At 42.0% G+C, this 16,837-nt stretch overlaps 2 protein-coding genes across 2 annotated transcripts; one reads left to right on the top strand and one right to left on the bottom strand.

Moving 5' to 3' along the window:
- Window positions 1-499: 499 nt before the first annotated feature.
- On the bottom strand, window positions 500-1,411 carry LOC6623157 (uncharacterized). The gene has a single exon (XM_002046688.4). The coding sequence runs from the start codon at window positions 1,283-1,285 to the stop codon at window positions 653-655; it is 633 nt and encodes a 210-aa protein (XP_002046724.1). The 5' UTR covers window positions 1,286-1,411; the 3' UTR covers window positions 500-652.
- An 11,900-nt stretch (window positions 1,412-13,311) lies between these two features.
- LOC6623168 (uncharacterized) lies at window positions 13,312-13,797 on the top strand. Its single transcript, XM_002046687.4, has one exon. It carries the CDS (start codon window positions 13,393-13,395, stop codon window positions 13,714-13,716), a length of 324 nt encoding a protein of 107 aa, XP_002046723.1. The 5' UTR covers window positions 13,312-13,392; the 3' UTR covers window positions 13,717-13,797.
- Window positions 13,798-16,837: the final 3,040 nt, after the last annotated feature.

Genomic DNA, 16,837 nt, shown 5'->3' with positions numbered 1-16,837 from the left:
TTTATTTAATGAGAAAGCGAAATCGTCGTGGCTTCAGAGAAAGAGATGGGGAGATAAAGAGGGAGAGAATGGAATAGAAAAAGAGTCAGATATACGAATAGCCCTGAATCTGATATGTTCTTCTTGAGAGGAAGGAATAAAAGGAGTTATGGGGACAATTTATATTTAATGAAAAAGGGGTATAGTTATCGAGTGTTGTCGCTGTTGCCTCAGAGAAAGAGCGGATGAGCGTAAGAGAGTACGAGAGAGTGATAGAGAGACAGAAAGAGAAAGAGCTAGAAATGAAGATACAGTCGATTTATATCTTATTCTGATATTGATATGAGCTTTAACCAAAATCAGAGCTACAATCGAAAGGAACTCGACATGATTGTTATTGTTATCGATATTGATATCGCTTTACTGCGCACCAAACTAATTGTGCTATCGATAGCCATCACGAGCTTCAAGAAATAAAATAAGAAAGATTCGGAAGTAGATGTATTCAACCATATATATGTTTCGATGCGGCGCTTGTCTAGCTATATTTGATAAAGGATCTACTTTATTAAAGGATGCATTAAACAAAATCGGAGTTGCATAGCAGTTAGAGATCGCCAGCGACAGAGACTGCGGCATCATAGTCGACATCGTTTTTGTTCTTGCGTCATTTTCACTGCGCAGTAAACAAACTCTTGACCGTCGCGTCTGTCGTATCGATGGGCAACTTGTAGTAGCCATCACGGCGTAGGGCGCGCTCCTCATCATCGGCCACGCCATAGATATCCTCGATGGGCTGCATGATCTCCGATTCGTTCGGCAGCAACAGTTTGCGTGCATCCTTCCGAAATACGGCGACCGCCTTAACCATGCTGTGATGTGCGCGGGCAAAGTGCTGGAAATTGAGGCTCTTGCGCTTGGCGGCCAGCTTGCCCTGAATGCGGTCCATGCGCGCAATCATACGCAACAATATGAAGCGGGCAAAACGATCTTTAATCTCGAGCAGCGTCAGTTCGGTGTCCCGCTGGCCCAGCGGGCGCATATATGCGGCAACAATAAGGCCCACAAAGATGATATTGATTATCAAAATGGTGAGAAGAACGAGCAGCTGAAAGAGGTCCACGTCCGCGGAGTAGCAGGCCTCGCTTAGCCGCTTCCAGGACATCAGATCATAGCTGTGCACCTTCCACTCATAGTGCAGGTAGGCCGTACCCAGCGCCAACAGGCAGCAGCACAGGGATATGCAAGGATAATTGTGATAGAAGAACTCATTGAGTGTGGCACGCAAGCTGCGCAATAGATTCATTTCTGCTATGGCAACGGCTATTGTCGGATGGATCGGACAATTCCGATTTTGTTTTTTTTTAGTTTTCTTCCGTTTTTCCTTTTCGAATTTTGAGCCAAACGTGCCGAAAATGAGTTGTGGTGTGTGAGCTACTGAGTGGAGTTCAATTGTTCGATGTTTGAGTGAAAATTGGTATAAGAGTTTACAGCGGTTGGCTGTCTACGCATTTCCCCTGCAACCCTCAATCCTGTGGATGTCAAACTCAGCGCACGCAACATGTTCGAGCTGTGCGCAGACCCTCGTGCATCTGGCATACACAACGCCCCACAACTGCAACCTGCAAAGGGCGCAACATGTTGCCAGGACATTAGCTTGAGTGAGTTTTTGAGTGACTTTTGGTTGCTGTCGCTGCTTCTTTTGCCTCTGCTGCTGCTGCTGCTGCTGCTGCTGCTGCCGCTGCTACTGTTGTTGCCACTTGCGGCCAAAAATTCAAGTCGCACGTCCAACGGTGTTTTCGCCAATCGCGACAACTTTTGCCACACGATTTTGAGGCGCTGATAAGGCAACAAAAAAAAAGGGCAATTCTGGCTGTTTTATCTGTTGGTGCTTCTTCTGCCTTTTGCCTCCTTCGACTCCTGCTCATTATTGTCTGCCGCTTCTTTGCGGCGACTCCCTCTGGCAAGTGCATGCAAAACTGCATTTTGTAGACGAGTCGCAAGCCCAAAACTGGCAGCCAAAACGGAAATATTCAAAAATTTTGTTGTAGCTGTGCGCGGGTGGAACTGCCAAATGGAGTTTGGTGGCGGGGCGGGAATCGCTGGGAGCGGGGCATGGAACTGACTGGCAGTTACTGCAGCTGTAGCTGGGTCGGCTGGGTCGGGTCTGAGGCGCGCTAATAAAAACGTAAAATTTAATGGTTACGGAAGGCACTAAAAAACAGGCTTACCAAAAACGAACTAAAGTCGCGGCCAAGCCACCCATCGCCCGGACCAACCAATCGACCGACCGACCGCCCGTCCGCCTTTTGGGGCGCTTGGGCGATAACCAAGCAACGAACCACAACCGCACACAGAGCACAGGGCGAAGTGTAACTACGCCAACGCCGTCGCTGCCAACCACCCAATGACTTCGATGTAGACGCAGTGGAGCGCCCAGCCGTGCACGTCAAACGCAGACAACTTGAAAAATGTAGAGACAGCGCCGCAGTAGTTGAAACACGCCAAAAAATATGCAAAAGTAAAATAAAACAGACGCATTTGCCCCTTTACCAGCGACGGACAAACGAACCGTTGGACGGTCGGACGGACGACAGGACGCCGGCACAGTCGACGGTCGGCAGCGTTCGACATTTGACGTTATAGATTTTTGGGTTCTGTTGTTTGGCAGCGGCAGCGGCGCATTGCACAATATTTGCCCGCACTGCCGCCCGCCACTTGCCATGGCCCAACTGTATCTTTTTTTTTTTTTTTAATATTTTTTTCTTCTTTTCTGTAAGTTTCTATTTTGTGCACAGCCGTTGTCCACTTGACAGCAGCGACAAGAAGCGGGCTGGTGACAGTAAGGTCTGCTGCCTTATAAGTTACCCTGTAAAACGTAGATATTTGAAGAATGGCATTCAATTGTGCTTAATTAAAATTTGTGTACATTTCCATTTAAATACCTGACAAACACTTACCCATACAAATGGATGATTATTTTGTTGCTTTCTTTAATTAGAAGAATAATTGACTTTCCCTTAAACACATACCCGAAAGAACAAAGGAGAGTAAAGAGCGGATTAGAGCAATGGCAGAAAAAAGAGTAAGGCATAAAATGATTTATACGTGCATACAAACACAGATACATACATACGTATAAGAGTACTTCCATGGAAGAGTTAAGCTAGATTGCTAATACAAGGTTTTTATATAAAACCTGATATGAAAGCTCGCCTTACTTGAATTCATGAGAATTGCATAGTAGGGTGGATATTAAAAAAATTCTGTATTTTACATTTGCAGCAGCAGAGATTTTAATGTAACACAGATTATCAAAGAACGCCTTTCTTGAATTCATGTGAATCGCATAGTATGGCGATAATTCCGAAATTCCCTTTATGTTACAGTTGCAGAGGTTTCTTGACTTTTGCACATCACTTTTTCATCCGTTTCGTGGAAAACTTTAATTTTCACATCTCATTCGTAATGACCCCTACATCACATAAGTTATTCTACGAAATTACTGATTTGTTGGAAAAAACATTTTTATATATAGACATTTATATTTTGATCCCTACCGAAAAACTTCTACGAATTCTAACCTAACTGTGTTCAGGGAATTGCATAATGTATGCTAAAGTTACGCATATTCCAACTATGTTTTCGTAGAGACTTTATAAAGCACCCAATATACCCAGTGTGTGTAGCCTGGCAATACCAGGGGCCATTTGGGGCAATGCGAAATGCAGCACCAGCAGCAGAAGCAGGAACAGCGGCTGCGAGTTGAAAAGTCAGTTGTCGCAATGTCTGACAAAGTTATGTGGCCTGAATATCTGGATATGTATATATATATATGAATGGAGGTGTTGCCGGGCGCTGCAAATAGGGCCAAAATGCTAACGGCTAACATTGAGTAGGACTCGCTCTATGAAGCTAACCCAATGGACAGCAATTTGTGCCGCTAAACGAACTGACAAAGCGACCATTGTGGGCGCCAAGAGTAGGGCCAGGGACCGGGACGGGGATGCTCGCGGGGTTGGAGGGTTGGGGGGGGGTCGGGGAGGTCGGGTGCCGGCTTGTCTGCAGCTGTAATTAGGTTTGTCCGCTTTGTTCAGGCGTTGAACGCGGCGCAGTTACAATTACAACAGCCAGTTAGAAATGCAGGGCTGCAGCGTCAGCCCGAAAGTATGCTGCAAATAATTCACAATTGCGCTGCTTTATTGCGTTTTCCAGCACTGGGCTGCTGGCGCTGCTTTAGCTTCGACTGTCGATGCGGAAATGTTTGCCTTGTTTACATCGCAGTGCATAAATTTGCAATTGCACGCACACGAATGCAACGGCGCGTGCATTACAGCGAGCTCGGGGGTGTATCCATGTGTGTGTGTTGGCCGGAGGTTCGCTTATTGTGCGCAATATATTGACTCAATAGCTGTACGCCTCAAATTAGTAGAGGCCCCACTCACAAAAACGAAAAAATGAGAGAAAAAAAAATCTGCATGGGACGCGCCAACAAAGTCGGACAACAAATTTTGTAGCTAACAGCATTTTCAAGTTTTATCGTTACGTGTCTGTGCGCCTGTGCGTGTGTGTGTGTGTGTGTGTGTGTGTGTGTGTGTGTGTGCAGGAAGCCATTGTGTCCTTGGCCCAGGCCGAATGGCACTTTTCAGGTTGGGGGTGTCTGTCTGCCATGCACGCAGTGCCACAGCCCGATCCTCACACGCGGCACAAGTGCAGCCTTGTCTATTTAGCTGGCTGCATACTGAATGCACATAAATTGTCATGTTGTGCTCCAGCCAGCTCCATGGCCATGTGCCGGAGCATATTTATATTGATTTTCGCGCCCGACACTGGCGCTACGATTCGAACTGGGTATTGGGAGCCAGCTGGCGGCAGTGGGGTGGGGCAGGCCTAGCCGCCAGTTTGTTGTTATGTACTTTGGCTTTTCAATTTCGGTTCGCCCGAGACTCGTTTCAGCGTATTATTTCAGTTTTGAATACCCTCACAGAGGATATTATGAATTTGCTATGAAAAGTGTTACACTTTGAAGTAGACGTCCTTGCACCCATAAAAATATATATATATAAACACATGGTTGCCATATAAAATATCGGGCGAAGGTTAAGTTCTTGAATGAAAGAAAAGTGGAGATTAGAGTTTATTAGTTTTTCTTTCTTTTAAATCGAACTACTTCATCATCTAGATCTATATCAAAAAATCTGTCAGAAAATACAATTTTTAAAAAGAAAACTTTATTGTTTAAAAGATATTTATAAAAAACATAGCATTACGAGCTTTTCTGCCAGCATAGCTGGGATAAACAGTGGAAAGAATCGGATCAAACAAAAAGAAAGCTTTTGTATGGAAGCACTTTCTAGCTCTATATCTGCGAGAGTATTTCATGTTCGGCGTGCAAGAGTTGCTGTTTTTCATATTTTTTTTTTTGTGATGTTCATTCCAGTTGTTGTTGTACAGTGTTTGTGGGTGCACAATAAATTGAGCCGAAATTGCATCAGCAAAATTAACAGTTTCGTGTGCGTTAATAGACTTTTCCATTGGCCAACACAGACCGCAGAGCGCTGTTTAGCTGCTGGCGGATCCGCAGACGAGGGGATGGCGGTCATCATTGACCATTTGGTCGTTAGGCGGGCGCTAAACATATTTGAGAGCGAGCGAGGCGAGCGGGTAAGAGACAGACAGGCGGAGCCTGTACACTAAATGCATTTTTGATAGCGTATTATATATGGGGTTTTCCGGTTTTCTTAAATTATTTGCAACAAAAGGGATTAAATTCTAAGAGTGATTTAATTGCCGTTGAGCTTTTTATCTAGCTTAAATCGTATTTAATATGAGATTTGTTTTGCCGAATGGCTACAATTCTATGGTAAATCGCAGAGTGAGTTGTTGTTTAGTACAGAAAAAAACAAATACTCTCTTATAATCAAAGAATATTATTTAATTACTTACCAAATAATTTGTGTGCAGTGGCAACCCTGTCAAGTGAGTAAATGACCAGGGCTGCAAGAAGAATATGCGTCTGTGGTTTTCTTTCCCCTGCCCTAGAGCTCCGCTCATGCTGATTGGCTTTTCGTATACTTGAATCTAAGATTTGAACAAAGCTTTCCTATCATTAATTTTCATAGTTTTAATTGAACAACTCAATTAAAACGGTTCGGTTCAACCCTGCTTTGCAGTCCTGTCAAGTTATTATCAATAAATACGGTTATTCCTAGAGCTGAACTTAACGATGCAGCGTTGCCAAACTTTAAAAATTCTCTTGCATTTGCGCTAAAGGTACATTTATTTACCGTGCAGCTGCCGCGATCCTTAATCAACAAACAGCAGCAATAATTAATATTTTATTACTCAATAGGTTTGTTTGAATGCATTTGTTAATAGTTGGCAATGCGTCAAGTTGAAATCTGAGAAGTGCAATACTTGTGCTCGTGAATTGCTAATTTTCTTGGTGCCTCATTAGGCGGCACCAACTTGTTTTAGTCTCTCCCTTTCCTTTTGGCACTCGCTCGCCTTGGCAACATTTGCATGGGCAATTAATCTGTGGGCGGAGCATTCAAATGGCCAAGTTGAGAGCGCGCAAACGGGTGCACGTTGCATAGAAATTTCTGAAATTTTAATGTCGCAACGCTCAATGCCCCAACGTAGCAACAATAAGCAAACCACTTACTTAGTCACAGCCACGGCTAATTTCGCCTCACTGCAACTGCCGCAGGAAGCTTTTGACTTTGCAGCGCTACTTCAAATATGCAAAATTTGTAATAATCTCGGAAATGGAAGTCGCAGTGCAACAGAGAGAGAGCGACAAAGAGAGACAGAGAGAGAGAGAGAGAGAGAGAGAGAGAGAGTGTGTGTGTGTGTGGGGCGTGTGTTGCGCCCTGTTGCGGCAAGTGTAGAGCGCACGCAATCGGCAACGTGTCGCATTTGTAGTTAGACATAATTGTTAATTACCCGAAACCATTACCACATTAAAGGCCATAAAATGCAACACTAATTGCTTTACGCCCGGGCAGGCTCCTCACTCAACTAGCCCTGCCCCCCCCTCCCCGTGCCAGGCACTCTTAGTGCCCCACTCAGATGCTCTCGAGTTTTCTATTTGATTATGCAGCCAATGGCAATGAGTATGTGTGCGTGTGTGTGTGTGTGAGTATGCTTAATGCTCGCATGTAACGTAATATGCAGAGCAACAATAGCAACGCCTTGGCCAGCACCGCACCAAGAGGAAAGGGGGGGGGGAGGAGTGGCAGTGGGAGGTAGGCTAAATATGATGCCATGCCAAGCAAACATTCCCATTCACAATGGTCGCATTCAGCGCTGAGCTGCAGTGTGTGTGGCATGTGATTAATATTTCAAAATTACACTGACATGCAAAGTGTCAACTCATTTTGAGGCATGCCCGCTGGCATTTGTTGTTGCTGCTGCTGCTGCCACGCCTCCCCCCCAGCTCGACACGTACACACTTGGCCACCTTTCGCCACTTGCAACACAAAACGCTGACAAAGCGTCGCAGCGCCTGAAGAAAAATGGTGTAAACGTTTTGTAACAATTCACTCGAGTCGCACACGGGACGCGACGGCCAAGAAACAACAAGAACAACAATAAGAGCAACAAGAACAACAATAAGAGCAACATTCACAATAAACTGACGACATTGTGGAATATAGTATGCATTGGGCCTGAGGTAGGCGTTAAAATCGTGTATTAAGTGAAATATTTATTGGGCAGCGCTTCGAGTCACGCGGACTCAGCACGCGATTACCAGAAATTGAAATTATCCACAAAAAAAAAGAAAAGAAGAAGAGCAGCCAGGCGGTGGAGATAGGGGATGTGCTGCGGGTGCTGAACGCTTGGCATTTAATTTAATTATAACATCAGCCAGATATTGCCGTAAATTGTGCGCAGCCGCAGCCCACAAAAAGCAAGTAGGTATGTGCACGGTCGGAAGTGCCCGACTGGGGAGATACCCTGTATTCATACCCTGTATCAGCTTCCTTCTATGCCCATATAGATGGCAGCACATGTACACGCCCATCTATAGGCACGTTGTGTTGCGGCTTTGTTTTCTTTTCACACCTTGGGAACTGCATTCTTTAATAGCTTCGGTGCTTATTGTTCGATCAGTTTGAAAATTTCAAGAAGCTATTAAAAATGTAATATATTCAGCCGCTGTTTATACTCTAGAATATTTGACATGCCATTATTTGGTATATCTAGATCTTATAGGCTCTCAGGACGACACGTTCAAACATACAGGTAAAAGGCTGGCCCAACAGACATACACACAGACTTAGCTAGATCGACTATATACTTATATACATTATGTGATTGAAGATGTCGACTATTGCCTGTTCCCTAGGCATGTATTAAGCGAATTTACCCCTTTTGGCCGTTTTTAATGGGTTAAGGGTATTAAAATGCCACAAGAAATGGCTAAGAGGAAAAAAATATCGAAAATAACAGCAGCAGCAGCAGCAGCTGCAACAACAACAATTTATCAATGACAAGCGAGGAAAGATGTGGTGTAGGAAGGGGGAACGAACGGCCATTCATCGATTATGCTGCTGACTTACATAATTGCATTTGCTGCTGGCAAGGGAAAAACGCCGCCAGGCATGTTGTAATCCATCCCAACATAAAAACTAGCTCAAAGGTTTCCCAAAAAAACAAAAAAATATATATATATATATAACTTATGCGCACATCAAAGTTGTCTTAATATATGTATATGCTATGTTAAAATTTAAGGGGTGCATTTAATTAAGTACTCACCTGTTCATTTAAACGTATGAATATTTTCTCTACTTTAAAACACATCACTGAAAGAACAGAAGAGATAGTTTTAATTAGTAAGGCAATATTTATTATATTCACTATTTGAAAATAAGTTGAAAATCCATCGAATTAAGAACAAAAAGTTATTATAAAAGTTTCCTATGACCAGCATTTTCCATTCAAGAGCGGAGGATTTTAAGAAAAGCGTATCAAATAAATTTTCCTAAATATATTAAGAAATTACATTTGAAGCCGTTGTTAAACAAAAAACTTTAAAATTTTCTGCCAAATTTCCATAGCTGCAAGCGGAATATCCAAAGTCGCTAAGAAATCGTATTAAGTTTTAATGTTGTGTCTTGAAGACAAGTTTGAGTTCGTTCGGTCGAAATTCAGAATTTCACCGAATCAATTTTTCAACCGCGTTTATCAACCCAACGGGGCCGATCAGATAAATTTCTACAAAGAATTCACATGTATATAGACATGCTTCATCGAAATTAAAATTGATAGTTTTCAGCAAATACTTAAAATTCAGAGCATAATTTTTGAACTTAAATGTTTAACAGTAATATCTTCTTCTGAGATTCTCTATTTCCGTATACTAATTAACTAGTTAGTGGGTTTTAGCTCAAGCATAAATTAAATTTAGTTTAAATTTTCGAGGCATAACAAACATGATGTAAAACTTTGGCTTAACCCCTGCTGTCCGATTTCCCACACGCATGGATCAGAGCGGCAAAATGGAAATAAATTGAAAAGCTTTTTAATTGATTGGCCTTCTTAAGGTTTGGCGCTTAATATGGGTAACTTTGCTTGATTTATGTAGTTGGCTCTAATCTCATGCAGTTTCGAGTGGGCGTTTTTGGTGTTTGGGGCCGCAGCAATTAACACGATTCAACGCGCACAGAACAAGAGACATGAATTCTGGGTGGGAGAAAGAGAGATAGAGAGGGAAAGAGAACGATAGAGATAGTGGCAAAGAGCAAAACGGCAAACCGAATCAGAATCCTTTGACATTTTCGTATTGCCATTTGCCAGTGTCGAGGCTAAAATATTGGGCAAGCGATTTGACATATTGCCAACAAAGGAACTCATTATCTGTGCATTAAATGGAACAGGACCCCAGCCGGGGCTCAGGCCTCTCTGTGTGTGTCACGCTCATAAAACACATTTATCATAACTAATCCTTTGGGGTTTTCGCTGCCAGCTCTTTTGCCAGCCAGCCCCCAATTTGGCGCGCACAGCCTCTGACTTCGCCGATAACGCTTTGAATAATAAATAAATACAAGCAACACCAACACTTTATTCTATTTTTTTTTTTTTTTTTTTTTTTTTTGGCAACAGCAAAGGGCAAAACGGAATAGGATTTGAAAATGGAAAATAGTGCCAGGCGAAGGTTTTTAATGCTAACGATTATCATATAAGCAATTTAAAAATAAATTGTACTCCTTTAGCAAAAAAAAAAAATTGGAGGGAGTATAGAGTGTATACGAGTGTTGCTGCCAGGAACTCAAACTTGGCTGGCTTTTATTCCAAGGCGATTCTTAGGCTTCCTCTTCTTCTTCTTCTTCTTTTTGTTTTGCCCATCTGCAGCTGGCAAATGCCCAGCGCATTTATTAGTGGGCTCAACATTTAAATAGCCCGGTACAGTGGCAGCGACAGTTGCCGCCGATTGACTGAATTTGCCATTTGGCAGCGTTTAAATAAATTTCACTCACACTCAACGTCTGTAAGGTTCGTCTGTCTGTCTGTTGGCCCGGCCCACCAGCCATTAAAGCCAATTGCCCACAAAATCATGGCCGATATCATAATTGCTCTTCGTGGCTTTTGCTGCTGCTGTTGCTGCTGTGGCTGTTGCTGCTGCTGCTGCTGTTGCTGCTGGTGGCAACTGTTGTTGCTGTTGTTTAGTCAGCGCCAGCCTTGGACAGCGCGCTCACAAAGCCCTCGGCCCTCGGGCTTGGCTCATGTAACACATTGTTGAGCTTTGTTAGCTGAATGCTAAATTGGGGTATGCTGGCAAGAAGCATCAATATGTTGCAGCATTTGTTAAGCATTTATTTTGAGCAAGAGACTATTAAAAGTGATCAATTCAAATCTTAATTAATCCAAAAGCTTTATGAAGACCTAAAACCTGGCAAATACTATTTGTTGAAATTTTATTATAATCCATAGAACGAACTTTTGGCTTGGTAAGGTTTTATGTTTGCTGCAAATATGAGCTTTCAAAGCTTAGTAACAAGAAGCTTTCAACTTAATGTCTGTGTCAAAAGCTTCGAATGAAATATCAGTATAAAAAGCTTTAACAACTAAATGAAGTCTCTAGAAATACAGTGTAATTTTAAGCACTTAGAGAATGTACAGAGAGGTGAAAGCTTTAGGGAGCTTTCCAAAGCTTCCCTTTTATAAAGGAAATGAATAAATATGAAAAGCTGTAAGAGAAATATTTTTTTATGAAGCACTGGGAATATATTCAGCCTGTTTAACGTTTTAATGACCTTTCAAAGCCTCAGTAAAAGCTTTTAAGGCCTACAAAGAACAGCTTTTACACAAATTTTATTAACATATAGTATACTAAATAAAAATCCATTTTCACAGAGTATCTGAGAAACGAGATTGTTAGTGCTTGAGCAATTTTTTATTTGTTTATTCCACACACACAAACAGCAGCAGTGTGTGGCAGATAGATGCGAGAGAGGGGGCGTGCAAATCGCAGCTGCGATAAATTTAAACACTTGTTGTAGTTGTAGCCAAAGTTGTTGCTACACAATTTATTAGAAACACTTTGCGGTTGTTTTGGTTTTTGCATGCGTGGCCGATGTGGCCATAAACGTCTCATGGATGCTTGCAACGCATTTTTATTGAATTTTGCGGCCTGAGTTATGTGCAACATGTTTGTTGCACAATAAAAAAACAACAACAGCAACGACAAGTTGGGTGCATGCAACGTCTTCTGCATCGACTTTTGGCACTTGACTCTGCGCCAAGTTAATTAACACTAACGACTTGGCAGCGGGTGGCGCTGACTGGCAGCGACGCGGGATGGGTGGCAGTCGGTTGGCTGGAGCACCTCAAAAACGGCATCTTCAATGCTAATGAAACGTCCGCTCGCCGCATACTCGTAAATTGCATTGTTTATCTAAAAAAAAAAATAGGCGGAGACTTGGCTTTTGCTTGGCTGGCAGCCAGCTGGACCGTTAGCGGACTGCAAAATGAATGCGGCCTCCAGGCTTAGGCTAATGGCGGGGCCCGAGTTCGAGTTCACTTTCAGGCTGTCAAACTGTGGCATTGTGAGTTATGGACGTGTCATGTGCGCGTTCCATATGGCCAAGTCATTGGCGCTGGCGTTTGATGACTTTTAAACTTTCTATTAAACTATAACAACGATGATAGATGAATAATAAAAGTACAAAATACATAATAAAAAAGTTTGCCGTCATTGGCGACAGCGTCGGTGCGCGCGTGTGTGTGTGCGCCTCTTGAGTGAAACTTCAGCGGCAAATGTCAGCGGCGAAGCCAAGCCCCCGGAACAGCAGAGCCAGTCGGAAACTGGAAAGGAAAATCAGGAAAACGTTGCCATATTTGCCCAACATACGCTTAGCAGACAGAGCACTCGATGATGCCCAGGGTGCTGCAGACGAAGACTGATGCTGCTGCTGCATTTGCGGTGAGTGCGTGCCTCGCATAAGTTAGTTTCGCTCCCTACACTCCCCCCTCCCGTTCCACGACTCCCCTCAAAGCCTGGACGCTTCCGGGCAGGAGTATTCAAGTGGCAGCCCGGAAGAGCAAGGCTGACTAAAGCAATGGCATCGAGCACAGATTGATGAGTTGTTGAAAAATGGCAAACTTAAACAACAGTTTGCCCACAAAGATAAGACGGGCCGCCAGGAAATACGCCCCGGAATTTACAACGATGTGCACACACACGCACACACACACACACAGACACACACATAAAACGCATGGCTTACGATATGAAGAATGAGAATTTGGCCTCCAACTCGCATTCGCAGCAGTTCAAAGGCAAACATAACCCAAGAAGCTGTTCTGCATTCCATAAACTAATTTTGATATCCGATCCAAACGATTGTCAATTTCTTGCTGAGCTCAAAATGAGTTGGCGCTAGGTATTTGGGATAAAAATCTGGGAGCAAGAGTCAAAAACTTAACTGTGGGAAATACTTAGCTGGTAAAACGTGCAAAAATTGCATATTTTCGAAAAGAGCCTCAGATTTACCAAGACTCTTGAAGTACCCGAAAAAGGGCTATAAAGAAAAAGTTATAAAGAATTGCAGCTTCAGACAAAACATTTCAAAACACTTTTCAATTAGCAATCCAAAAAGCTAAAATTGTAGGTTAAACAAAAGTTTTAGGGGAAGGTCATTTACAATGGACTTGGTTCACAATAGTCGATAACAGTTGATTTTTCAAATAAGAAACCAAATTATGTTACCTTAATGAAAATTTCAGTTTTCAGAAAGTTTCAAGACTAAAATGAAGACAATCAAGCGATTTTTGCCACTAAAAGTCGATAGTTTTTGGCAGTTGGCCTGGCTAGAATTGTCAAAATCAGAGCGTCTGCAGCTAATACACTGACAGGCCTGGCTGTCATTTTTTTTTCTAAAAATTGTGAAAGTTTTTTAATTCAATATGGAGCTGACGAACAAGACCAAGATGTCACAACAGTTGGCCATTTGCTATCGCAGCATCTGCGTCAATCTGCCCGTATTTGCAACCGCCCTTGGCATTTTCATTGCCAAGATGGGACGACGCGTCTACAGGCTGGCCATGAGCTGGGACCGAATCGTTGAGCTATACTCATGCGCCTGCCTGGTGGCCCTGCTAATGTCCTTGGTGTGGTATTATGCCTGTGTGGCATATCGAATGCTGGCAGCACGGCATCGCAGCGTTGTCCTGATCACGGATGTTGTGCGATTTCTTTTTACCGAGGATGACGATGAAACGAGCGAATGAATGACTGAACAATTATTATGTTACATCTGCTAATTAGCTTAATTAATGTTTAATAAAAAGTAAGCTTTATACTAAATCAAATTGCGTTAATAATGATGAAAGTGAATATGCAAATCGTTTAATCAATATGTAAATGCAAATGCACAAATTAAAATCCATCCATCCCAACCCAAATTGTTGCAACCTGTAAACGCTGCACAAGACCAAAAAAAAAATGTGAAAAAATGAAAAAATATGATAAATATAATAATAAAAAAAAAGATGGGCAAGCAGACATTTTGTAAATATTATTACAACATTTTTTGCCATTTATTTATGCTATTTTTCAAGGGTGTGCGTTGGGGGTTCGCTTATGTATTTTTATTATTTTTGCTGGCTGCATGATAATAAATTTGCATTTAAATCACCGCCGCCGCCAACAACGCCCCGGCGATTGTCCCGCTCGTTGCTGTTTGCTCATTTTGTTTGGCTTTCTTTATTTGGTGGGCTGCCGCACGGTCTACTTTTTGGGGCATGCGAAGAAACAATGGCCGCAACACATTGGATGTACACACAACATTATTAACCACAAAGTGTCACATGATTTTATTTGGCTCGTTTCCGTGCATTTCACCTGCAGCTTTTTGTGCTGCACTCGTGTCGCAGCCCAAATCGGTGGGACAGGCACAGGACTTTGCTCACTTTTATTTTTGGGCCAGACTTCTCTCCAGCTCTCTCGCTCTCCGTCTCTGATTTTAAGCGCTGATAAGCAGCAAAGGACATTCAAAAATAAAATAGCTGCAAGTGGCACTTGTCTTGGACTTGCGGGAACTCTTGCTTCCCGGTTTCGAGCGGGATTGCATACAGTCCTTGTCCGCAGTTGCCATTGCAATGCAGTTGCAGTTAACAAACTGCAAGTGGGGGATTGCAATTGCCATAAAGAGCGACGCCCCCCACCCATCAGGCACTGTCGCCCGTCGTGTCGAGGGCAAAATTGAAGTGCAAATAAAAGCTTGTGCAATTTTTGTTGTTGCCTAACCGTCTGCCCATAGGACGTCGCATATTTCAACAAATTTTTTACTGCACTTTCAGCTGAGTTTTCGCTTCGTTTTGCTGGATTGCCGCCGGTTGCCGCCGAAATGTCACCGAAACAAGCAAACGGAAACACTCGAAAAGTATTTTGTTTGTTATGCTAAAATTTAATGGCACAGGAAGTCGTATTAAAGACCAGCCCGACCAGAGCAGCGCAAGAAAAAAAAAAAAAAAAACAAACTAAATAATATTAAAAAACATTTCGATTAAGGCAACAGCAGCAGCAGCAGCAGTTGCACTTGCAGTTGCAGTAACAATTCATTTTGCATTTTACTCTATACGTACATATATATATATTTTTTTCATTTATTTCACGTTTGATTGATTATTGGCACACGATTGAAAAAAGTTTGATATTTCTGTCAGAGTTGTGTTTTTTTCTTGTTCGGCCTTAAATATATACATATATTAAAAAAAATAAATACAATGCATTTCACTCGTAAATGCCAATGTTGATTTTATGCAAATTATTTGCATGAACCGATGCAGCAAGAAAAAAATAAAGATGAGTGAATAAATTTAATATTATTGTTGAACTTTAATTATCTGCCATTTATTGTCATACGCTGTGCGTAATAAACTCGCATAATAAAAAATAAAATGAGAAAAACAATTTTAGCGAATCTCTTTCACAATACTCGGGCTAATAAATGTTAAGCGCAAAAAAAAAACGAGAACATGCGAATATCTTCGGCACGGCAAATATTGAAACTCGAAAATGCCGAGTTTGAAAATACCGTGGAAAATATAATGTTTCATCATATGCTGCTGTATGATATAGCGATCCGATCCGGCAGATTCCGATATATGTATATACTGACTGCCAGAGAAAGAAGTCGTTAATGCAAAGGGGTAATAGCTCTAAAGCCTTAGCTTTAGCTTTTTAAGAGTCTAGTTGACATAGATACAGTCAAGTGGACATGGTTTGGTATTGATCCGGCGAATATATACGTATATATATAAATAAAAATTACTTATATATATATATACATATATGCGTATATATTCTCCAAATCATTGGTTTCGAAAACGTGTTCTCCACAATTCTTGACAATATTAGAAGGCCTTCAGCAGGAAGTGTATCTAAATGTTTGCATATATATTTGAGCGAAACGTTGTTGCATTGAAATTACTTTGCAATTGTATAAAGGAATCCAGAATATAAAACTCTGCTCTGTGCGCTGCAGTTGAAGTTTCTTAGAGAACGTGTCCTTAGGGCAACTAAGCAACAAGATTCCGCTTACGTAATGGATGTTCAAATGTGAGATTCCGATGTGCAAGTGTTGTGGGTTGCTTTTATATAAATTTATTTTGCATGAAAAAGCTAGCTTCTAGGATGAGAACCTTTACGGCAGCCAAAAAAACAATGAAAAAATCAGTTTTAAGAGTTTTTAATCGAATAATATAATGCTGCTCTTGTCACTGCTCCTTCGCAAGTTTATTTCTTTAGCCTCAACTGAGAACTAAATATCTTTAGAATTCGCTCCTCGAGTCGCAAATATATATTTCCAGCATAAAACCAAAGTTGGGCTCATTTAGATTTTATTGTATTTATATCAAGAGTATTTGGCCATTATTTATGAATTTATTAGTAGGGTATTTAATTGTCGTTTATTTTCGTTTAAATTGCAATTATTTCTTGTTTACGCTGCTCAGTCAGTCGTCTAATGCCATATGGCATTGATTTTCTGCAATGTATCAATATAAATAAGCCATTTTCCATACGCTGGCTTATGCACTTGTCACATCTGCATAAGTAACCCCTCGCCCCGCTCTCCCTCTCTCTCTCTCTCTCACTCTTTGTCAAACTTTCTTTCCCTCGCTTTTCAGCTCCATTTCCTTATCCGCATCTAATGCTGCTGCTGAGCGCTGAGCTACTTGCAGACAGTGCAATCTGCTGCTGCAACAATTTGACACATTCGAATCGGAAAGTCAGCAATAGACAAGACGCAGGCAGACTTCATTCCAGCGCTAGACAAAGCCTCCAAAAAAAAAAAAACAAAATGGCGACAGCAGCTATCCAGTTGACGTCCCGCTGTGGGATACTGTG

The sequence above is a fragment of the Drosophila virilis genome, chromosome 3, assembly GCF_030788295.1.
Source record: "Drosophila virilis strain 15010-1051.87 chromosome 3, Dvir_AGI_RSII-ME, whole genome shotgun sequence".
NCBI lineage: Eukaryota > Metazoa > Arthropoda > Insecta > Diptera > Drosophilidae > Drosophila > Drosophila virilis.
The sequence above is the reverse complement of the archived record's forward strand: the minus strand, read 5'-3'. Positions and strand labels throughout refer to the sequence as shown.

What these genes read in the sequence shown, in the direction of transcription:
- LOC6623157 (XM_002046688.4), bottom strand. Translation starts at nt 1,285, where the DNA reads ATGAATCTATTGCGCAGCTTGCGTGCCACACTCAATGAGTTCTTCTAT.
- LOC6623168 (XM_002046687.4), top strand. Translation starts at nt 13,393, where the DNA reads ATGGAGCTGACGAACAAGACCAAGATGTCACAACAGTTGGCCATTTGC.